Source organism: Mus musculus, chromosome 2, assembly GCF_000001635.26.
Source record: "Mus musculus strain C57BL/6J chromosome 2, GRCm38.p6 C57BL/6J".
Lineage (NCBI taxonomy): Eukaryota > Metazoa > Chordata > Mammalia > Rodentia > Muridae > Mus > Mus musculus.
Window position 1 is genome coordinate 32361652 of NC_000068.7, and position 22235 is coordinate 32383886.

The 22235-nt window shown below is 52.0% G+C and overlaps 2 protein-coding genes across 34 annotated transcripts; one reads left to right on the forward strand and one right to left on the reverse strand.

Annotated features, from left to right (window-relative positions):
• Window positions 1-1355: 1355 nt before the first annotated feature.
• Window positions 1356-16662, forward strand: Ciz1 (CDKN1A interacting zinc finger protein 1). Of its 33 annotated transcripts, none has more exons than XM_030252018.1 (19): window positions 1357-1507; window positions 1972-2005; window positions 2154-2328; window positions 2568-2683; window positions 4152-4223; window positions 5652-5881; window positions 8381-8474; window positions 8591-8693; window positions 9213-9462; window positions 9598-9757; window positions 9985-10106; window positions 10647-10844; window positions 12691-12815; window positions 13834-13921; window positions 14358-14471; window positions 14615-14776; window positions 15642-15711; window positions 15858-15979; window positions 16313-16648. In XM_030252018.1, exons 3-19 carry the CDS (start codon window positions 2159-2161, stop codon window positions 16517-16519), a joined length of 2403 nt encoding a protein of 800 aa, XP_030107878.1. In that variant the 5' UTR covers window positions 1357-1507; window positions 1972-2005; window positions 2154-2158; the 3' UTR covers window positions 16520-16648. The 33 variants fall into 33 exon arrangements, with proteins under 33 accessions (XP_006498342.1, XP_006498343.1, XP_030107885.1 ...); NM_001252536.1 differs by having other exon boundaries at window positions 1359-1507; window positions 9213-9450; window positions 16313-16662; XM_006498279.4 differs by lacking the exon at window positions 1972-2005 and having other exon boundaries at window positions 1356-1507; window positions 9150-9462.
• Window positions 16663-17449: 787 nt separating this feature from the next.
• On the reverse strand, window positions 17450-20264 carry 1110008P14Rik (RIKEN cDNA 1110008P14 gene). The gene is made up of 2 exons (NM_198001.2): window positions 20041-20264; window positions 17450-17882 (listed from the first exon to the last, which is right to left on the reverse strand). Exons 1-2 carry the CDS (start codon window positions 20117-20119, stop codon window positions 17710-17712), a joined length of 252 nt encoding a protein of 83 aa, NP_932118.1. The 5' UTR covers window positions 20120-20264; the 3' UTR covers window positions 17450-17709.
• Between the last annotated feature and the right edge of the window lie 1971 nt (window positions 20265-22235).

The following is a 22235-nucleotide window of genomic DNA, read 5'->3' on the forward strand; positions in this document are numbered from 1 at the left end:
AGGTTAGCGCAGTCACCTGACTGCGCAGTAGTGATCTGTCCTCTGCGGTCCCTAGCGCCGCCGAGCGGCCAGTCCTCTCAGTCTACACTGGGCGCGAAGTGGGGGGATGAACAAGATAAAAGAATTGCCAAGACCAGTGGGGCTAAGGGGTGTCCGCAGTGGCAGGACCTTTTTAGGGGCAGGTAAGAGCCATTAAAGAAAGTAACTGTGTCAGACGTGGTGGCAGAAGCCAGCGGGTTTCTGTGAATTCGAGGCCAGTCTGGTCTATAGTGAGTTTCCATATGTAGCCATTGCTACACAACACAATGAAACGGAAAAGGAAATCAGAGGCTTGGGAACTTGTTAAGTGGTTAACGTTTGTTCTTCTTCCAAAGGACCCAGGTTCAGCTCCCAGCACTCCCACAGGTGGCTCACAACCATCCACAAACTTCTTCCTAGGGGATCAGATGCCCTCTTTAGACCTCTGCAAGCACTAGGCACATACAAAGTACACACACATACATGCAGGCAAAACATTCATACACCTGAAATAAGAATACATATTTAAAAGACGGGGGTGAGAGGCGGGCGTGGTGGCGCACGCCTTTAATCCCAGCACTCGGGAGGCAGAGGCAGACGGATTTCTGAGTTCGAGGCCAGCCTGGTCTACAAAGTGAGTGCCAGGACAGCCAGGGCTATACAGAGAAACCCTGCCTCAAAAAACCAAAAACCAAAAAAAAAAAAAAAAAAACCAAAAAAAAAAAAAACCAAAAAAAAACAAAAAACAAAAAAAAACAAAAACAAAAAAACAAAAAACGGGGATGAGGAGAGATAGCTCAGTGGTTAAGAGCACTTGTTCTTGCAGAGGAGCTGGGTTCGATTCCTAGCACTCACAAGACAATTCACAAATGTTTCTAACTCTAGTTCCAGGATGTACAAGATATACACGATATACAGATACACATACGTTCAAAACACTCATACACATAAACTAAATCTTTTTTAAAAAAATGTAAAAAACAAAACTATTTTTTTAAAGCTGAATTCACCACACATACGCGCGCCCGCTTGCTCTTGTCCCAGCCCCACGCGGGCTCGGGATCTGGGGACAGTGGTGGCATTGGGGAGGTCAGTTGGGATCTGACCGACTGTCGGTCCCCTTTGCCCCTGCCAGATAAACAGACGGCCGTGGGAACTCAGAATCGCCCCTTCCCGATGCTGGGATCTGGGGACAGGAGCCTACGCTGCCCGGCGCCTCATAGCACCTGGGAGCCACCGCGGCTCTAGCGATTGCAGATTGGTCGCGGTCCCCGCGACGTGACCTGCGCGCGAGGCTTGTTCGCCCGCCGCGGCGTCCGCGCTGAGGCCTCCGCACCTCCAGAGGGCGCTCTGCGCGGGAGTGGCCAGCCGCTGGGCCTTCGGAGTGTCCCGGTCCGGTCACCGTCCCGAGCAGCCCGGGAGCTCCGGAGCCCGCCTTACGAGTCAGCTCGTGGCTTTCACGGTTTCGGTTTTCGTGGATTGCCGGGAGGTGAGGGGGAGCCAGTGTGGTGCCCGCCCCGGAAGCGACAGTGGAGGAGGGTTGGGCACCCCGGGAAGGGTGGACCGCAGGGATAGCGGCTACTTGCAGAGAGCCTACGGGCTTTGTGGACAGGCGAGGCCACAGGATTAGTTAAGTGGCGTTGGCTATATCTGCGAGGGAAGGGAGTGGAGGGATGAGGGACAACGGAGCGGGGTGGGGGTGTGCTGCGGCGGACGGAAGCGTTTCCCATCCAGGGTTCATGGATTTAAGTGACACAATTTAGGGAGAGGACAGCGGAATCCAAAACAGGGAAGTGTGCACGGGAAGCACCAGGAAGTGTAGAGTGACTGACAGGCAGGAGATGGGAGTGGAAAGGTGTGCTCCGATTAGAAGGTTGGACCGCCAGAGTTGAAGAGATGGGAGGGAAGATAAAGAACTGAAGGCGTGTCTGTGTGTGTATCCTGTTCTGGCAGCTGACCGGAAGAACTGGAAGCCCCGAAGCCCCGGGTATAAATGCAGCGTGCTCTTGGCGTGGGTGGGACTGTGTAGCGGTGAAGCTTAGCAGGCGTTATGCTGGGGTGGGTGTTTTGGGAGGGGAGAGAAGCTGGATCATCCCAAAGTGGTGATCTGACCCTACCCACCATACCCCCTTCAGCCACCATGTTCAACCCGCAACTCCAGCAGCAGCAACAGTTGCAGCAGCAGCAGCAACAGTTGCAGCAGCAGCTCCAGCAGCAGCAGCTCCAGCAGCAGCAACAGCAGATACTGCAGCTCCAACAGCTGCTGCAACAGTCCCCACCACAGGCCTCCTTGTCCATTCCTGTCAGCCGGTGAGTTTTCCACTTCCAGGAGCAGTCTGAGGTCTGACGGCTCAGACCCACATTTTGGAGCCTGGCTCCCAGTAGTTATTTTTTCCCCAGGGGCATCCTTGTTTGAGTATTAAATGTCATCAGTTTCTACCTTGGAGGGGATCCTCCATCTGCCATTGAGATGGAGAGAATGGAGGTGAGAGACCTCCGGGTAGATGGCTTTCCCAGGACCCCTCTGACACCCTACTCCCATCACACAGGGGCCTCCCCCAGCAGTCATCCCCGCAACAGCTTCTGAGTCTCCAGGGCCTCCACTCGACCTCCCTGCTCAATGGCCCCATGCTGCAAAGAGCTTTGCTCCTACAGCAGTTGCAAGGTATGGCAGTTCCCCGTGGCCCTCAGCTTCTTCCTAACCCATTCATTCTTACCAACACTCACAGCGGCCCTAACAGCATCCTTATAGATGAAGATACCAGGCTCCCAGGAGATGAAGTCCACAGGCTACTCTGCTAAGTACAGGGTTACCGGGCTACGGTGCTGGCCGTTCCTGCCTCTGCTGATAAACCTAAGGGGAGGCACACCCGTAACCCCCCTCTACAAATGAGGATAGCAACCTGAGGCCCAGAAGAGGGACCATGTGCCCATAGTCACAACACAGGTAGAAGCTAATTAGACAGCCATCACTTGGTATCCCTACCAGGACCCCAGCGTGGACAGCCTTTCGGGGTGACTTTCAAAAGATGCGTGGATGATTCGAGAGAGAAAAAAATCCCACAGCAGGTCACAATATGCACATATGTACACCACCTTTTCTTTTCCCATTTTAAAAGTTATGCTTGTCATAGTGAAAATAATGTATTAAAATAGAAAAACAACAACAGCAACAGTAAAAACCCACGGGGGCCGGAGAGATGGGTCAGAGGTCATGGGTCAGAGGGCAGGAGTTCTTGCTGCTCTGCAGAGGGCCTGAGTTAGGGTCCATCACCCACACAGGGCAACTCCTGATGCCTGTGACTCCAGCTCCAGGGGATCCACCGTCCTTATCTGGCCTCCAAGGGCAGCTCCAATACAACACGTGAATGAAAATTTAAGATAAATCCTAAAACATAAAATCATTGAAAACAAACAAACAAATCCAAGCGGTAGGAAGACATTCCCTCATTTCTGGGAGAAAGTCAGCACCCCGTCATTATAGTTCTTTCCATTTTTTTTTCTAGGAAGAAGCTTGGGAGTTGAGTGTGGTTATATGATTAATACCAAAAAGAGTCCACGTCTTGTTTTTCTTTTCTTTTCTTTTTTTGCAGTGCTACAGTTTTTGTTTGTTTGTTTGAGACAGTGTCTCACTCTATATCTCTGGCTGGCTTAGAATTCACTATGTAGACCAAGCTGGCCTTGAATTTATAGAGATCTGTCTGCCTCTAGTGATGGGATTAAAAGTGTGCACTGGTATGTTTGGCCTTGCTTTGAGAAAAGGTCTCACTCTGTAGCCCAGGCTATCCTGGAACTTAGTATGTAAGCCAGGGTGGTCTTGAACTCAAAACAGTCTTCCTACCTCATCCTGCAAGGGCTGGGATTACAGGCATGAGCTGCCACACCCAGCCAGTATTCTGGTTCAATCCAGGTTTGTTGTGATAGCTTTTAATTTCTCACTGGAGGGGTGTGTGCCCTTACGGAAACCTCAATTATCCATTTCTCCCCCCCCCCTCCTCTTCTCTATCCTAAACCCCACTGAGATGAACTGACATCTGAGACTCTTCTCACAGTAGATCCCCAGCACTGAGTGACTGAGTCGGGGATGGATGTCTGATGGCTTTTGATAAGTATTACCAAATTACTTTCCTAAGGACTGGACCAGTTTGCAATGCCACCAGCCACGTATGACGGTGCCAGCCTCACCATGCCTACGGCAACACTGGGTACTCCATGCTTTTTTACCTATGCCTCTGTGACTGTGTGTGTGCGCGCGCGGATTGTTTACTAAGTTGGTTTGCAAAGGCTAACGCTGCGTTGTGTCTTCATTCCCATTTCCACGTGCTAGTGCGGCTAAAACATATACCAAGCATTCACATGTCATTTTTGTGACTTGTCCATCTCTGTCCTTTGTCCGTCTCTGCTTGAGGGCTTCCCATCTTCCGCCTTACTGTTTCTGGGAGCTGGATGGCTCTCTGGGACGGTGTGTGTGTCTTTGTCGTACCTTTTTATCAGATACACTAATTCATGACTTTGAATCTTCATTTGACAGACGAGGGGAGGGAGAACTGGCTTACTCAAGGTGCCAGAGGTAGTCTGGACTTGAATTCATCTTTCAGCACAACTGACCTATGCCTTAAAGCCTGTGCTGCCCTCCCCTGCATTGCCCCTGAATCTGGGCATGAATGCCAACTCTCTTTCATGCTGTGGGCCTTCCCTGGGAAAAAGAGCCGAGTCAGAGGAGATGTAGCAGGAAATAAGAGGGCTGGGCCTGGGATAGAGGTCTCTAGGGATACAGATATCAGGGAAGGCCTCCTGAACAGCAGATAGGGAAGATTCAAAGGGAGGCCGAAAGATGCTAGGAATTAGTGGAACACAACAGCTTCCACGGAAGGTGCAGCATGTTCAAAGGCCCAGAAATGGAGTGATCAGAGGACTGCCCAGTGACATGTTCCTAGAGCGCAACTTGGGGCACTCGAAGTGGGTGGGGCCAGACCTTGCCCTAAAAAGAACAAGGAACTGTAGGAGGCTTTGGGCCGGGATGAGGTCAGAATGTAGCTTTAAAGAGGTCCCATTTGCTGCGGTTCTGAGGAGGGATGGTGTGTTTTCCAGAGAGGGAGAGCCTGCTTGGAAATGCATGTGGGTGCTAGAGTTGTGAGGACCTGGCGATGCCTGGGGTGTGGAGGACGGGGTGAGGACAGAGCTAGCAGGTGTCCCTCGTGGGGCTTGGCCAAGCTACCTCTCTGTTTTGTGTCTGTGTTGATAGATGCATCTCCCTGCTACCTGGCACCTTGCTCGGTGCCAGAGCCTTCCCTCTCATTGATGAAGAGAAGTCAGTGGGGGACATGGTAGTGACCAGTGGCTTGCTGGTCCTCCTGTGGCCCTGTGCTGGCTCTCACATACCTGAGGGTCCACAGCATGTCTGAGGGCTGGGGCAGTTCACGTGCCCAGATGGAGCAGAAAACCTACCCTAAGTCCTTCCTCACTTGTGCCCACAGTGGATCTTACCTTGGCTTTACCTCTACTTCCCTGGATAAGAGGGTCCCCTCAGACATTATCTCTGATATTCCCCTGGTATTTGGGGCACTGAACCCCTGATATAACCTTGACCATTCAATCATGTTATGACCTCTCTTCTTACCTCTTCCCCACAGGTAACCTCCGTGCTTTCAATGTGACAGCCCCAAGCCTAGCAGCTCCCAGCCTTACACCACCCCAGATGGTCACCCCAAATCTGCAGCAGTTCTTTCCCCAGGCTACTCGACAGTCTCTGCTGGGGCCTCCTCCTGTTGGGGTCCCAATAAACCCTTCTCAGCTCAACCACTCAGGGAGGAACACCCAGAAACAGGCCAGAACCCCCTCTTCCACCACCCCCAATCGCAAGGTGAGTAGTGCTTTGAGTGGAACAGCTCAGCAGGAGCGGGTGGAGGGGTACCCCAGTGTCAGCCCAGCTCCACCGGCTTGGGCTTGCCCTGGCCTTTGGCCTTCAGTCATGCTCTGTCTTTGTGCCTCAGTGTCTATAAAATGAAGGCGCCTAACATCTATCATCTCCTGAACTTCAAGTATCTTTATGGTCTCAATGTGACTTTAGCCATACCCAAATACCACCTTATTATTACCACCTATGTACTATTTCCCTCTTCAACAAGTTTTTTCTTTTGTTTTGTTTTTTGTTTTTGTTTTTTCGAGACAGGATTTCTCTTTATAGCCCTGGCTGTCCTGGAACTTACTTTGTAGACCAGGCTGGCCTCGAACTCAGAAATCCGCCTGCCTCTGCCTCCCGAGGTCTGGGATTAAAGGAGTGCGCCACCACCGCCCGGCTTACAAGTTTTTTTTTTATGACTTTATTATTACCATTTATTTTTACATGTGCTGAGGTGGGCATGTGGAGGTCAGAGGACACCTGTATGCATCTCTTTTCTCTTTCTACCACATGGGTTCTAGGAACAGAACTTGACGCCAGATGCCTTCACTTGCCGAGCCAGCTCAATGGCTTTAGTGCTATTCTCTCTACATCAGCAGTGTCTGATAGAAATAAAACAAATCATATATCGGACTTAAACTTTTGGATAGTCACATTAAAAAGATAAAAAGGTCAAGATATAATGATTAACATTCATAATCCCAACACTTGAGAGGTTAGGGGCGGAAGGTGGCGGCACCTTCTAGAATATTCTGAACTATGTATGTAGCAAGAACTTCAGGCTTTAAAAATAAAATGAAAAAGAACAGATAAGGTTAATCTTACCGCCAGGTAGAGTCAAGTACACCTCTAATCCCAGCATCTGGAGATGGTACAGGAGGCTCAGAGGCCCAAGGTCATCTTCATTTACACAGCTCTAGGCCAGCCATTCCAAAACAGTTGAACAAAAAATGAATATAATACAATGAAACATATTTCAGTTCATCTAGTATTTAGAAAAAAATACCATTTTGACCTGTATTAAAAAAAAAAATAGGGCTGGAGAGATGGCTCAGCGGTTAAGAGCACTGACTGCTCTTCTGAAGGTCCTGAGTTCAAATCCGGAAACCACATGGTGGCTCACAACCATCCGTAAGGAGATCTGATGCCCTCTTCTGGAGTGTCTGAAGACAGCTACAGTGTACTTACATATAATAAATAAGTCTTTAAAAAAATTAAAAAAATAAAAAATAAATGAGCCGGGCAGTGGTGGTGCACAACTTTAGTCCCAGCACTGAGGAAGCAGGGTCAAGTGGAACTCTGAGTCAATCTTTAAGATCTCTGATACCCTCCTTTCCTTGATGATTGATTGATGTTTCTTTCTTTGCTTGTTTGTTAAGAGACAAGGTCTTTTTTTTTTCTTTCTTTCTTTTTTTAAGATTTATTTATTTATTTATTTATTTTGTGTATGTGAGTACACTGTAGCTGTACAGATGGTTGTGAGCCTTCATGTGGTTGTTGGAAATTGAATTTTTAGGACATCTGCTCACTCCGGTGGGCCCCGCTCACTCTGGTCAACTCCGCTCAACTCTGCTTGCTTCGGCCCAAAGATTTTTATTTATTATTATACATAAGTACACTGTAGCTGTCAGACACACCAGAAGCAGATGTCAGGTCTCATTACGGGTGCTTGTGAGCCACCATGGTTGCTGGGATTTGAACTCAGGACCTTTGGAAGAGCAGTCAGTGCTCTTACCCACTGAGCCATCTCTCCAGCCCAAGAGACAAGGTCTTATCTCCCAAATTTCAAATACCTCTGTGCCCCTACATTGCCCAGCCTGGTCTCAAATTTCTCAGCTCAAGTGATCCTCCTGCCTCAGCCTCTCAAGTTCCTAAAATAACCCATATATTTCATCATGCCCCATTTTGTCCTTAAAAAAACAAAAACAAAAACAAAAAACCCGCTAAGTCTAATCTGTCACTTAATATCGTAATAACACTTTGATATCTAATATGTCACTTAAGCTTCTCACTTAATTGAGACTCCGTTTCAAGTGTTTCCCTGAGGCTAATGGTCATCACGTGGGGCAGGCAGCTTTGAATGTCACTTTTAAGGCACAAGGCTGAGGCTCTGTGGTAGAGCACAGGCTTGGGGTACTGGAGGCTCTGGGTTCTGCAGGAAATAAGGAAACATTGAATCCCTGCTTAAAAGTTTCAACACTGTGAAATCCTCACCCATGGAACAAAAACAGAGGGCCAGAGGGTTACAGCATTACAGCTGTGTCTAAAAAGCCCAGCAGCGCTGGCCAGTGGTGGCGCACACCTTTAATCCCAGCACTCGGGAGGCGGATTTCTGAGTTCGAGGCTAGCCTGGTCTACAGAGTGAGTTCTAGGACAGCCAGGGCTACACAGAGAAACCCTGTCTTGAACAACCCCCTTCCCCCCTCCCCCCGCAAAAAAATGGTTTCTAAAAAGAAGCAGGATTCTTCTTCTCAGACGGTGCCTCTGGAAGACAGGGAAGACCCCACAGAGGGGTCTGAGGAAGCCACGGAGCTCCAGATGGACACATGTGAAGGTGAGAAACAAGGGCGGCTGCCCTTCACAAGGGACATCGGGGCAGGGAAGATCTTGGTGGCAAGTAAGCCAGGGCCATCTCCTGGAGCTATGTTTCCTCACCTGCCACCATTGCAGACCAAGATTCACTAGTCGGTCCAGATAGCATGCTGAGTGAGCCCCAAGTGCCTGAGCCTGAGCCCTTTGAGACATTGGAACCACCAGCCAAGAGGTGCAGGAGGTGAGTGATGCTGGCCCAGTGCTGGGGCTCAGCCTGTAAAGTTAGGGCTTGGCCTCCACTTGGGGGAGGGTCACATTCATCCCTAGATCTACCTGGGGTGAGCCACCTGGAGGCCAAGCTGGACAGCCAGGAGGAAGGGGTCCTTGCAGAGTGCAGAGGTGGGGCTGGGTTTATAGGGCTAATTAAAATCAGGTTGCAATTTGGAGGTGGAGAGTCACTACATTTATTTAGGTGAAGCAGGCCCGGATAGCTTTAGATCGTCCCATATCCCAAATTGTAAGTAGAATTGGGATTAGGAACTGGGTCAAAGGCCTCTGGGAAGATAGAGCTTTGGTCTTCTTGGATTTGCTGGTTTGTTTTCATTTTTGAGACAATCTTGGCTGACCTAGAACTCACTATGTAGACCAGGCTGGCCTCAACTCTTCAGAAGAGATCCGCCTGTCTCTTCCTCCCTAGGGTCAGGATCAAAGGCATAGACCACCACAACTGGCTTTTTGCTTATCTTTGGATCTTTGCTAGCTCAGAGGAGTCCACCGAGAAAGGCCCTACAGGGCAGCCACAAGCAAGGGTCCAGCCTCAGACCCAGATGACAGCACCAAAGCAGACACAGACCCCGGATCGGCTGCCTGAGCCACCAGAAGTCCAAATGCTGCCGCGTATCCAGCCACAGGCACTGCAGATCCAGACCCAGCCAAAGCTGCTGAGGCAGGCACAGACACAGACCTCTCCAGAGCACTTAGCGCCCCAGCAGGATCAGGTAGAGCCACAGGTACCATCACAGCCCCCATGGCAGTTGCAGCCACGGGAGACAGACCCACCGAACCAAGCTCAGGCACAGACCCAGCCTCAGCCCCTCTGGCAGGCGCAGTCACAGAAGCAGGCCCAGACACAGGCACATCCACAGGTACCCACCCAAGCACAGTCACAGGAGCAGACATCAGAGAAGACCCAGGACCAGCCTCAGACCTGGCCACAGGGGTCAGTACCCCCACCAGAACAAGCGTCAGGTCCAGCCTGTGCCACGGAACCACAGCTATCCTCTCACGCTGCAGAAGCTGGGAGTGGTGAGTGTGGACTCCCGGCCTGATCCAGGTCTGCCAAACTCTTCTTTGTCTGTCTGATCTGGCATTGTTTAGTCTTGACTGAGGGTTGGGCCTGGCATACAGATCTGGGACCATCCCCGTCTTGGATTCAGGTTAATATCTGGACAGAGGAGCCAGCTCTTGTATCCAGATCTATCTGGACCCCAAATGGTAGACACTGTGGGAAAGGAACGTATATGTCATTTCAGACCCAGACAAGGCCTTGCCAGAACCAGTAAGTGCCCAGAGCAGTGAAGACAGGAGCCGGGAGGCGTCCGCTGGTGGCCTGGATTTGGGAGAATGTGAAAAGAGAGCGGGAGAGATGCTGGGGGTGCGTACACATAGGAGGGCCCGCGAGCCTGGCAGCGGCACGGGCTCTGCTTGTCCAAGCTACCTTAGGATCCTTCTTAAGATCTTGATGTGCTTTTGGTGGCAAAGGTCCCTTCTGGTCCTGGCCAACTCCACACTAGAGCTGCCAGTCCTTCTCCTAACGATGTCATTTCAGTACCTTTGTAAAACCCTCCTTGTGGGACTCAGGCAGGTCCCAATGCTACGTTATAACAAAACTTCAAGTCAACCTCTTTTTTTCCTTTGGTCTTAGTTTCCCCATCACATGAGTGATGACGTGGGTTGGACTTAGAATTAACCAGAGCCAGGTCAGGAGCGGTGCTATACATCTTTAATTCAGCCCCTAGAGAGGTGGAGGCAGGCTGATCTCTTCTAGCTTCAGGCCAGCCTGGTCTACATACTGAGACATACATATTCGATCTAGGTTCAAATCCTGGCTATCGTATTCTCTGTTTAGGTTTGGGCAGTCACATAACCTAACCTAACCTAGAGGGTAGATATTCTGTCTCTGTGTCTGCTGTAGATGTGGGGGGCTGGGAGCTCCCTGAAGGTCACCATCCTGCAGAGTAGCAACAGCCGGGCCTTTAACACCACACCCCTCACATCTGGACCTCGCCCTGGGGACTCTACCTCTGCCACCCCTGCCATTGCCAGCACACCCTCCAAGCAAAGCCTCCAGTTCTTCTGCTACATCTGCAAGGCCAGCAGCAGCAGCCAGCAGGTACTCAGGGCAGAGGGGGAGGGCTGGGACCTTTGGCTTTGCCTATTCTACACTGCCCCTTGGCCATTCACCTGTATAGGCGTATTTCCTGATCAGCTGGTAGAACAGGTTTTTAGGATCTAGGAAAACCTGGTTCAGATCTGCTGTGACTGGCCATCAGGGTCTCCAGAGGTATATCCCACCCTTGGGTCTTTTCCTCTTGTGGTCAAGGAGGCCACAGAGTCTTAGGACACAGCACTTGACATTGAAGTTCTGCGCCCAGTTCTGGCCCAAGCAAGTGCAGCATTACTAGTAATAGTACTTACTTAATAACTTACTTAGTAATAGTACTTACTTAAGAGGCTGAGGCAGGAGGGCAACCTGGTCAACTTAGTGAGAGCCTGTCTCAAAATAAATAAATATATATAAAAGAAAGAGAGGGGCTGGTGAGATGGCTCAACGGGTAAAAGCACCGACTGCTCTTCTGAAGGTCATGAGTTCAAATCCCAGTAACCACATGGTGGCTCACAACCACCCGTAACACGATCTGATGCCCTCTTCTGGTGTGTCTGAAGACAGCCACAGTGTATTTACATATAATAAATAAATAAATCTTTTAAAAAAAGAGAGAGAGAAAGAAAGAAAGAAAAAAGAGAGAAAGGAAGAAAAAAGGAAGGAAGGAGGGAGGGAGGGAGGGAGGGAGGGAGGGAGGAAGGAGGGAGGGAGGGAGGGAGGGAGGGAAGGAAGCAAGTAAGCAAGCAAGCAAGCAAGCTGGGATATAGCTCAGCCACTGCTTAACCCATGAGAGGCAGAGTTAAATAAATAGATAGATAGATTGTAGTCTTGACTGGGGAGACCAATTACTTTCGGTGCCTGGGGGTTCAAAACAAGATCCTGTGAGCACATGCGTTTCCCATTAACTTGGGCAATAGAGCAAGAACTCAGTATCCAGCCGGGTGTGGTGGTGCATGCCTTTAATCTCAGCAGAGGCAGGCAGATTTCTGAGTTCGAGACCAGCCTGGTCTACAGAGTGAGTTCCAGGACAGCCAAGGGCTACACAGAGAAACCCTGTCTCGAAAAAACAAAAAAACAAACAAACAAAAAAAAAAAGAACTCAGTATCTGTCTTTAAACTTAAAAATGATTTCTTTGCTTTGGCCCCATGTCTACGCACCACATGGGTCTGAAGCCCACAGAGGCCAGATGAAGGCACAGGATCTCCTGCATCTGGAGTTAGGTGGCTGTGAGCCACCATGTGGGTGCTAAGAGTTGAACCCAGAGCCTTAGGAAGAGTAGCCAGTGTTCTTAACCTCTCAGTTTCTGTTTTATTTTTTTAATTGAAGATTTATTTATTATATATAAGTACACTGTTGCCGTTGCTGTCTTCAGACACACCAGAAGAGGGCATCAGATCTCATTACAGGTGGGTGTGAGTCACCATGTGGTTGCTGGGATTTGAACTCCGGACCTCTGGAAGAGCAGTCAGTGCTCTAAACTGCTGAGCCATCTCTCCAGCCCCACCCCCATCCCCGCCTCAGTTTCTTCTAATGCTCTTGTATTATTACCAGTAGCCATTGTTACCTCTGTGACTGTGGTCCTCGTCTGAGCAAGGCCACTTAGAGCCTTGTTCCTTATCAGGGAAGCACTCTCAGAAAAGGATATGCATTTCCTCAATGCCTCAGTTTACCTTCCCTGCCATGGCCTACATGGAGCTGTGTAAAATGATGCCAGTTGTGGTGGTACATGCTGGTAGGACATGCCTGAGAAAGCGAGTCAGGAGGATCAAAGACGCAGGGTGGCCGTGACGTTAGGAGTTGTCCTTCCCTTGGCTGTGGCTCATGACTGCTTCTGGTGCATTCCTGCTGCAGGAGTTCCAGGATCACATGTCAGAGGCTCAGCACCAACAGCGGCTTGGGGAAATACAACACTCGAGCCAGACCTGCCTGCTGTCCCTGCTGCCCATGCCTCGGGACATCCTGGAGAAAGAAGCGGAGTAAGTAGGGGCTGGCAGAGGCTCATGTGGGTCAGGCAGCGTCCCAGGCCAGGCCCTTAATAGACTGGCTGGCTGGGAGGTCAACCAGCCGTGCATACCATTAACTCCAATTTTGATCATCAGTTTCTCCTGCCTGTAAAATGTCTTGGTGAGGGGTGTAGTGACAGTCTCCTAAGGTCCCTTCCAGGTAAGAACAGTGTGACATTCCTATGGAAGAGAGGGGAGCTGTAATACAGAGAGACCTACCCCCACTGATCTGTGTGCTAGCCCTAACCAGAGAGGCACAGCGGTAAGGACCAGGTCATCTTGTGGCCCTGGGTGAGACCTTCCCTGAATGTATCCATTGTCACAGGGGATGTGGTTGGTCTGAAATGTCTACCCAGAATCTGGAACTAGCACCTGGTGTGAGAAGGCTTGGTGGGAAGTTGTAGGTCCCAGTGGGGTGTCCCAAGCCTGCAGGGCTGGAAAGCATCACTGGAGAGTGTCAAGCTGAGACTTGGGCCCTGGGAGACAAGGGCTGTGTCTCCTGGGGGAGCTGCCTCCGGTGGTTGTTAGAGCTCCCAGCTTTCCAGGGGGATCCAGGCACCTGGATAACTTCGGAAGCCTCACAGTTGCAGAGCATCATCAACAAAGTCAGATGTGATCCCGGCACTTGGGAGGCTGAGACAGGGCACAAGAGTTGACTTATTCAGAATGACAGAAAACCCAGATGAAGACAAATGAAACCGCTTCTCAGGCGGTACTGTTGTACGAGTCCATGATGGGAGGTTCCACTGAGGGCAAGGACAGGGACTCTTGGCTGCTCTGTGATTCACCTGGCTCCATCCGTTAGCTCCCACTTATAGAAGAGTCAGGAATCGCTATCCTGTCCTTTGTCTTTTTGATGCTCTGACTAGGACCCTGGCCCCTCATATACCCTAGCTTCTGAAGTGCAGCACCCTTCCCTTCCCTTCCCTTCCCTTCCGGAGCACTCTAGGAGAATATAGCATCACACGCTGCTTGCTTTTATTGCCGTCAGAGATCCTCCGCCCAAACGCTGGTGCAACACCTGCCAGGTGTACTACGTGGGAGACTTGATCCAGCACCGTAGGACACAGGAGCACAAGGTATGAGAGTCACTCATGCTGCGAGGGTCCCCATGTGGGTGGGACACATCCTAGCCGGGGGTTGGGGTGGGGTGGGGAGGGAGGTCTATTTTTGTCTCCACTTGACTGCCACTTATGTGACTTCTGGTGAGTCAGTCATGTTCCTCTCTGGGCTTTCCTGTGCCCATCTGTTCAGTGTAGGCACCTGCTCACCCTGCTATTTAGCCCCTAGCTCATTGGGGGAGTCTTTGGCGGCTGTCCCCCTCTTATTCTGTCTCTGTGGCCACCCGCCATCCCACATAGTGAAGAGAAGTGGTTTTGCATGTCCCAGTGCAGGGGCGGAGCAGAGCTGGGCCTGTGGGTTTGAGAGGTGAGGTGGTCTCATTGAGCCACTGAGAGGGTGGCTTGTATCTAGGGGTGCTCCAGTGCACCACCTGGCCTACCTGCCTTTCCCCAGGTTGCCAAACAATCCCTGAGGCCCTTCTGCACCATATGCAACCGTTACTTCAAGACCCCTCGAAAGTTTGTGGAGCACGTGAAGTCCCAGGGACACAAGGACAAGGCCCAAGAGGTAACCCTAGCTACCTCAGTTCAGCATGAAGCCTCCCGCTGAGATCATAGAGCAGCTGGGGGTGGGGGTGGGGGGTAGAGCCCTCAGGGGTGTACGCTAGCTGCCCACAGCTGGCCTAAGCTCCTCACGCATTCCTCGGGCAGCTGAAGACACTTGAAAAGGAGACAGGCAGCCCAGATGAGGACCACTTCATCACTGTGGACGCCGTCGGTTGCTTTGAGAGTGGTCAAGAAGAGGACGAGGATGACGACGAGGAAGAAGAAGAAGAAGGAGAGATTGAGGCTGAGGAGGAATTCTGCAAGCAGGTGTGTGGGGTGGGCTGTTGGTGGCTACTGGAGCCCAGACACCCATGCTGGCACTTATAGGCACCAACACAACGCAGTTATGGGCTGTGTTGTGACCATGGAAATAAGCACAGAGGGACGGGTGAAACATGCAAGGGCCTGAAAGGCTGGCCAGGATAGCCACTGTGGGGAAAGAGGGAGGGCAGAGGGAACGGTGTTGAGCCAGGCACACAAGGTGTGTACAGCAGACGGTCCACGGTCCTGCGAGGCTCTATCTAAGAGTTTCATGCTGTTTCTGGACAAACTAAAAGAAATGCAGGTAGACTGGGGGCAGGAGGGCGAAGGCAGAGGGCTAGGAATTATAGTCCAGTGCTTGCCTATGCATATGCAAAGCCCTGGATTCAAACCCCCGGGACCCTCGGGAGGTGGGGTCATAGAGGCACCAGCAGGAAGGAGGCTGGAGCAGGGCTGAGCTCAAGTGTCAAGTGTGATGAAGACCCTGTATCAGAAACAAAATAAAGGCTGGAGAGATGGCCAGGTGGTGACAGCATGTGCTGCTCTTCTATGGGACCTGGGTTCAATTCCCCAAACCCCTCTCAGGTCGCTCATAACTGCCTGTACCTCCGCTTCCTGGAGATTGGACGCCTCAGGTACCCATGCCCCCACACTCTCAGACATCAAAATAACACAGCCCAAGAAAAGAAGGGTTTATTTTGGTTTGGGGGAAGGAAACCCACAGAGCATATGTTGGAAGGACGTATGGGAGCCAGGATCTTCCCACCTGCGAGCTGAGGGGATGAACGGCTGTGCTCTGGAGACTGCGGCGGGTGGGCTGTCTCCAGGTGGGACCAGAGGCCCCACATCTCAGTCTTTACTCCCACTCCAGGTGAAGCCGAGAGAAACATCCTCAGAGCAAGGGAAGGGCTCTGAGACGTACAACCCCAACACAGCCTATGGTAAGACCCCAGGCTAAGCCCCCAGTCTCAGCCACAGCATCCCAGACAGGCACCCCGACCTCTGTTCCCACCCAGAGCCGGTGTGATGCCCAGCCGGTGAGGGGGTGGGCCTTAGGTGTGCAGACCCTGCTGTCGTCTGTCCCCAGGTGAGGATTTCCTGGTGCCAGTGATGGGCTATGTCTGTCAAATCTGTCACAAGTTCTACGACAGCAACTCAGAATTGCGGCTTTCTCACTGCAAGTCCCTGGCCCACTTTGAGAACCTGCAGGTGAGTGGTCGTCTGACTACTCTGCCCAGGGCCAAAGCCTCTGTCCAAGCCAGCAGCAATTTGTTGTTGAACCAAGCCAGTTCTCAAGCATACTCCCACAGGAGGAAGAGACTTGAATTGGCTCTTTTCATGGTGTGTGTGTGTGTGTGTGTGTGTGTGTGTGTGTGTGTGTGTGTTGGGGCCTGGGGCTGGGGGTACTCCAGAGCCTAGGGAGGCTAAGAGCTTCACACAGGGTCACACAGCAGATCCATACTGTTGTGGCCCAAGTTGGGAAGCAGCTGATGGCCAGGAGTGCCCTAGGCTGTGCCTAACTTTGAAAATTTTTGTATCCAGAAATACAAAGCCAAGAACCCAAGCCCTCCTCCTACCCGGCCTGTGAGCCGCAAGTGTGCCATCAACGCCCGCAACGCCCTGACTGCACTGTTCACCTCTAGCCACCAGCCCAGCCCCCAGGACACAGTGAAAATGCCCAGCAAGGTGAAGCCTGGATCCCCCGGACTCCCTCCTCCCCTTCGGCGCTCAACACGCCTCAAAACCTGATAGAGGGAGCTCTGGCCACTCAGCCTGACTAAGGCTCAGTCTGCTAATGCTTCCTAGGTATCTGTGTAGAAATGTTCAAGTGGTTGGTGTTTTTACTCAAAATCCAATAAAGAGTCAGTAGTTTGGCTATGCAGTCCCCACCAGCACTGTGTCGGGGGGGGGGGGGGCACCCAATCTCTCCGGACACAGTATGGTGAAGGACCAGGGAAGCCAAAATCAGGCTCCCTGAGATGCAGGGGCTCTGGGATAGGACTACCAGGCATGTCCCCTCTCTGAGCCTCAGTTTCCCTCTTAGTATATCAGGGCTGGGACAGCAGCTTGGGAGAAAATCCTTATGGCTGGTGACCCTAGCAGATGGCCTTGTTCTTACTCTCAGGTTAGAGATGAATAGAGGCCTTAGCAGGGTCACGTGACTTGCCAAAACTCAAAGACTGGCTAACAGCCAGCCTCTAGCCAGCTGCACCTCACAAAAACCAGAGCCAGGCATGGAGTTAGTATTAGGGTATCCTTGCCACTGAGGTTCAGCTCTTGGTTCACCAAGAGGGCAAAGCCCTCCCAACCCAGAGACAGCAGCAGTGAGGGGCCATCCTTAGCCCTGCTGGAGGTAAAGACAGCCTGGCTCTGCCAGTGCCAGCTGGGTGAGGAAAGCACTGAGGTTTACCATCAAATCCTGGGGGGGGAGGGTTATGGTGGCGAAAGGCCCTAGTGCCCAGGGAGTCTGACTGTATCTCAGTCACACAGTGTGCCTGCATCAGCTGGGAAGCAGCTGCCAGAGCAACACACCAGCCAGGGAGGAAGCCTGACCTCACCCACACCCTTGGAAATGAAAGGTGGCTCAGAGCCCCATCACATGGCCCATGGGTCATGGTCTCTGCTCCACTGCCCTCCGGTGGCTACTAGGGTCCTCATCTGGGCACAAAGAAGAAGGGGGCAGTGGTGTGGGAGACATCTTTAATTCGGACTCTCAGTCTGGATGGAGGGGAAAGAAGACAGACAAGTGGGAGAACTGTAGGATTGCACCTGACTCCAGGAAGGGTGATGGGCAGTGAATGGGGACTGGTCCAGGCTGGTAGACCCACTAGGATCTGGAGGCCAGTACCCGAGATGGTGTCTAAGCCAAGTAGTATCTACCCAGGCCAGAACATGGCCTAGAGAGGTGAGGGTAGGGCCTGGATGGGGGCTCCCGGCACCTAGGGGCTGGCATCGCCAGGGGCCTCCCCAAGCTGTTGCTGGAATTCCAGGCGCGTCTGCCGGTTCGACTCCAGCAGCTCCTGGAGGCGGGCATGGAGGTGGTCATTCTTCTCCTCCAGGTGGTCCAGACAAGAGTTGATCTGATCCAACATGGAGTTGATGGCAGCATACTCTGGGAGGAAGGGAAAAAGACAGAGGGAAGGTCTTGTGTCTCAGGACTGACAGACACAGCACAAAGCCCTCTGCCCCTCACATCAGCATTGTCCGCCTCAGGCCCTTTGAATAGACCAATGGCCCTGCCTGGGAGGCACTGGGTGGCACTCGTGTCCTTCCCTCTGGGATGAACACCACTTATTTCAATTTAGCTATCACCAAGGGGAGCCTCCCCTGTCGGCACTGCATCAGGCCTCTCTCCTGGTTCTCCATCCTCTCCCTCTCCTCAGCTCTCCTTCAGGAATCACTGCTGTGGTCATTCGGGTGCTGGTCTGTGCTCGCCCCATACTCACACTCAACTATAAAGCTGTGGGAGAGGTGACAGGTCTTGTGTTCTCTGCTGTCTCCCCAGCGCCCTCGATGACACAAATAAGTACTTACTGAATGAATGAGTGAAAGCATGAATGAATGAAGCTCTGGCTTTCCAGTCCCTGCTTTTGCTCCACTGTCAACACCTAGAGTTCATCGGCCCCAACAACCCTTCAAGGACCGGCTCAGAATACCTCCTCCTCCAAGAAGTCTTCCCCGGTCTCCTTCCTCTACAGCTTCTTTGACCTGCCTCTTGGCAATGCTGTGTCCCCTTAGGACCCAAGGTCTGGGTCCATGCCCACTGCGGGACTCACTTCCGAGCCAGCCCATGACTCAGAAACACTCAGCTGCCAACTTGGGAACAAAGGGAAGTAGTTGGTGGATTTAAGGAAGAGGTCCAGGGAAGGCGACTGGGGCATGAGTGTAAATGTGCTGCCTCTTGGCAATGGTTCTCATGACCCCGAAAGGGTGTCCTTCACAGAGGCTAGAGCCTCTGAAGGCTGCTAGATCTTAAAGTCCATCTTCATGGCATTTGGTGACAGAGCCAAAACTCAGACTTGGAGGTCACAGATCTGAGTGCCAGATCTGCTCTAGCCCAGCCACTCCTTAGAATGGGGTAGGAGACTCTGAGGGTTCCAGCACACTGAGAGCTCAGTCGGGGTCTGGCCACGGCAGGTACTTAGTGGACTTAGTGATTCATCCTTGCATGCCGTGGGAGGCTAGCAGAAGGGCCAGGAGAGGTCTGCAGGTTCCACCTATGTCCAGGGTACTTCCTAGCTAATGTCCTGGGACAGCCTCCTCCCCACCATCTCAGTGTCACTCAGAGTTACGCCACCTCCTCACTAAATTCCCTTATGTTCACCATGGCTGCCAGCAGTCACTGTTCCCCAACACTAGTGTCCCACCGCCTACCTCCAGGTGGATGGCAACCTTTATTAAAGAGCAGAACCCAGGTGCTGAAAATATTCTGAGTCTGTTGTGACAATGGCTATGCTGTGAATATATGAAACTGCAGAACTGTACATTTTAAATGGTACAACCTACAGTGTGACCTACAGCTTAATAAAGTTTTTATAACAAAGCAAAAGCATACCCCATCCTTATTGCACAGTAAAGTCCTGCCTGCCCTCTAGGTAAGGCACCACACCAGACTTGACTACACTCAGACAAAACAAAACAAAAACAAAAACCCGCTTTCAGAAGGAAATTGTACTCTGGAGTCTCACCATTTCTATCCCATTTCCCCTTAAATCCCACTACACCTCAATACAGAAGACACCAATGTGCCCAATATTGCTGATGGGAAAACTGAGGTTCCCAAACGTGCAAAAACAGTATGTGGGCTGATGAGTCCCCTGAGGTCCTTCTGCAGTGCTGTGCACCCAAACACAGTACTCAATAAGCAGGTCACACCAGCAAAACCAGGTGGCTGGGGTGCTGACTCAGCATAGTGGGGCGCCCACCCGGCCAACACCTCCTGCAGAGCCATGCAGGACCCGCCCCCTCTTCAGCGAGGAAAGTGTCTGAAGCAAATCCCAAACCCACAAGCGTCTCTGAAGCTGCCTCAGTTTCCCTATGCGACAGCAGGGCTGGTTAGCGATAGTTCTCCAGCACTGCAGCGCTCCGTTCGCTATTGCTCGCCATCGCCTCCGAGGTGGCTGTGGGGACAACTCCAGAGCCACTCAGGCAGAGTGAGACATCTCCTTAGTCCCTCCCACGCCCCACATCCCCGCCCGATTCCAGACCCTCGGACAGTACTCCCGGCAATGCAAAGGTCGCCTCAGCAACACCAACCCACCCCAGGTCACCTGCTTCCCCGAAGCTGTCATTCTCTCCTTCCGTGCCCGCATCCACCGGCATGCCTAGGTCCCCGTTGGGGCCCGACATTGCGGGCTCGGGCGCCGCAGAGGCCACGCGAAGATGGAACTTGGCGATCGTCGCGCGGAAAGCCGGCGCTGGGCGGAAGGTGCGAGCAGCTGGTTGAGCACCGGGCCGGAAGCGTGGAACGCAGCGGCGCACCGGGGCCCGCCCTGAGCCCCGCCCAAAGCCCAGCCCGTAGGCCCCCGCGCAACCACGCCCTTAAGCTCCGCCCCCTCCTTGCTTGGGCGCTCTATCGCGCTCACAAACATGGCTCCGCCCCGTCCCCTCTCGGGCTCCTCCTCCTCTCGCTTCCGAGCCCCGCCCCTCTCCCGGCCGCAGTGACCCGCTGTCAGCGGAGCAAGGTCGGGCAGTGGAGACCCTGGCCCGCTAGTGCTTGGGATGTGTTTGAGGCTCCATCCTGCTGCTTCCGCCCCTCTACGCGTTCGGAATCAGCACCTCTCCTCCCCAGTCACCAGGAATCAGCCTTCTTCCCATCTCCCCTTGATGCAGCCGAGATGATCCACAACCCCTGTCCTATCTTAGCCAATCTTGGCCTCATCTCTTCTCTTAGGACTCTCAACGGCTACACTTTTCGGGTGAGACCAGATTCCAGCCCAGGACAGTAGATGTGAAGCCAATCGGTTTGATTCACGCCAATAAATATGACATGGGCTGGAAAAGGAATGGGAAGTGTGTGTCAGGTTCCCAGTACAGAAAAGGAAGGCTTAGTGTACTTTGCTGTAGGTGCTCCTGGGGGCCGTGGAAGGTGGCGCTCCATCATGGAAGGCTTCATGATACAGACCTCCAGTGGTCACATCCCCTGACTCCATGCCCACTGGGAGGGGAAAAGAAACCTGTACAGAGTCAACATCCAATTGTGGATTGAACCCAGAGGAGCAATCCGGGATCCAGCTCTGTGTCAGGGTGGTGTCTCAGGAACTCTCAGAGACCACCATGGCATCATGGCACAGTGACTATTCCAGAGTGCAGCCTGGTCTCAGCATACAGGCTTTAGTAAAGCTGGGTGAGGAAAAGAGGATTCTTCCTCAAATCCCAGAAGGAGCACAGCCCTGTGGACACCATGAAACTACTGCAAGCGTGGGCATCTGGAACTGGAAGAGAGTACACGTGAGCTTCTGCAACTGGTATATGCTGCAACTTGTTACAGTGCCAGTGGGAAGCTCATGTCTGCATTAGCCAGGAAGAGGGAAGAAAGCCCTGTCTGTGCCAGGAGAGTTTGAAGAGCTCAACAGCAGCAAGAGGCTATGGGAAGCTGACTTCCTTGGTCCAACAGAAGAAACTGGATCTAGGCTAGAAAGATAGCTCAGCAATTAAGAGCACACAGTGCGCTGAGACCCAGTTCAATTTCCAGCATCCACATCAGCAGTTCATCCTCACCTGTAGTACCGGTTCCGGGAAAATCCATTTGTCTCTGGCCTCCTCAGGCACTTAACATATGTGCGTATACTTATATGCAGACAGACAGGGAAAAAAACAATAAATAAATAAGCAAAACTGGAAAGTTGGCTCGGCAGTTAGGAGCGCTGTTCTAAAGGATCTGGGTTCAATTCCCAGCACCCATATGGTGGCTCATAACTGTGTGTTGCTTCAGTTCCAAGTGATCTAACTCTTTCTCCTGGCCTCTATAAGAACTGCATATACATGGTTTGCACACATACAAAGGAAGGCAAAACATCCATATAAATAAAAATAAATAAATAGGAATCAGGGGGTTGTGGCACACAGCATTTGGGTAGCAGAGTCCAGAAGATCTCTATGAGTTCCAGGACAGTCTGTTCTATGTTCAGAGTTCCAGACCAGTCAGGGATACATAATAGCAGGACTCGGACTCAAAAGAAAGAAGATCCACTGCTCAGATTGGAACCCAAGAGTGAAGTAGGTAGGGTGTAGCTTCCTTTCCTGGCTGGTCTTTAACCTAGGTCTTAGATCCACCTCTCAGCCTGAGACCTTCCTGGCTCTAGACGGAGTCTCCATCCCTCACTGACAGCTCTCTGACAGGACTGAGATGGGATTGCCCTCCACCTGAGCACACCCTTCTCAACCAAGATGAAGAGGGCAGCATGTGTGTGTGAGGTGGGAAGGCTGGGCTCATTTGGAACCCCAGGGGTCCTGGCATGGGGGA

Coding starts and splice junctions, on each gene's coding strand:
- Ciz1 (XM_006498273.4), top strand. CDS start 2,159: ATGTTCAACCCGCAACTCCAGCAGCAGCAACAGTTGCAGCAGCAGCAG. Junction 4,224..5,651: donor CATGCCTACGGCAACACTGG/GTACTCCATGCT, acceptor TCTTCCCCACAG/GTAACCTCCGTGCTTTCAAT. Junction 5,882..8,380: donor CCACCACCCCCAATCGCAAG/GTGAGTAGTGCT, acceptor AAAAAGAAGCAG/GATTCTTCTTCTCAGACGGT.
- 1110008P14Rik (NM_198001.2), bottom strand. CDS start 20,119: ATGTCGGGCCCCAACGGGGACCTAGGCATGCCGGTGGATGCGGGCACG. Junction 17,883..20,040: donor TGACAGCTTCGGGGAAGCAG/GTGACCTGGGGT, acceptor CCTTCCTCCCAG/AGTATGCTGCCATCAACTCC.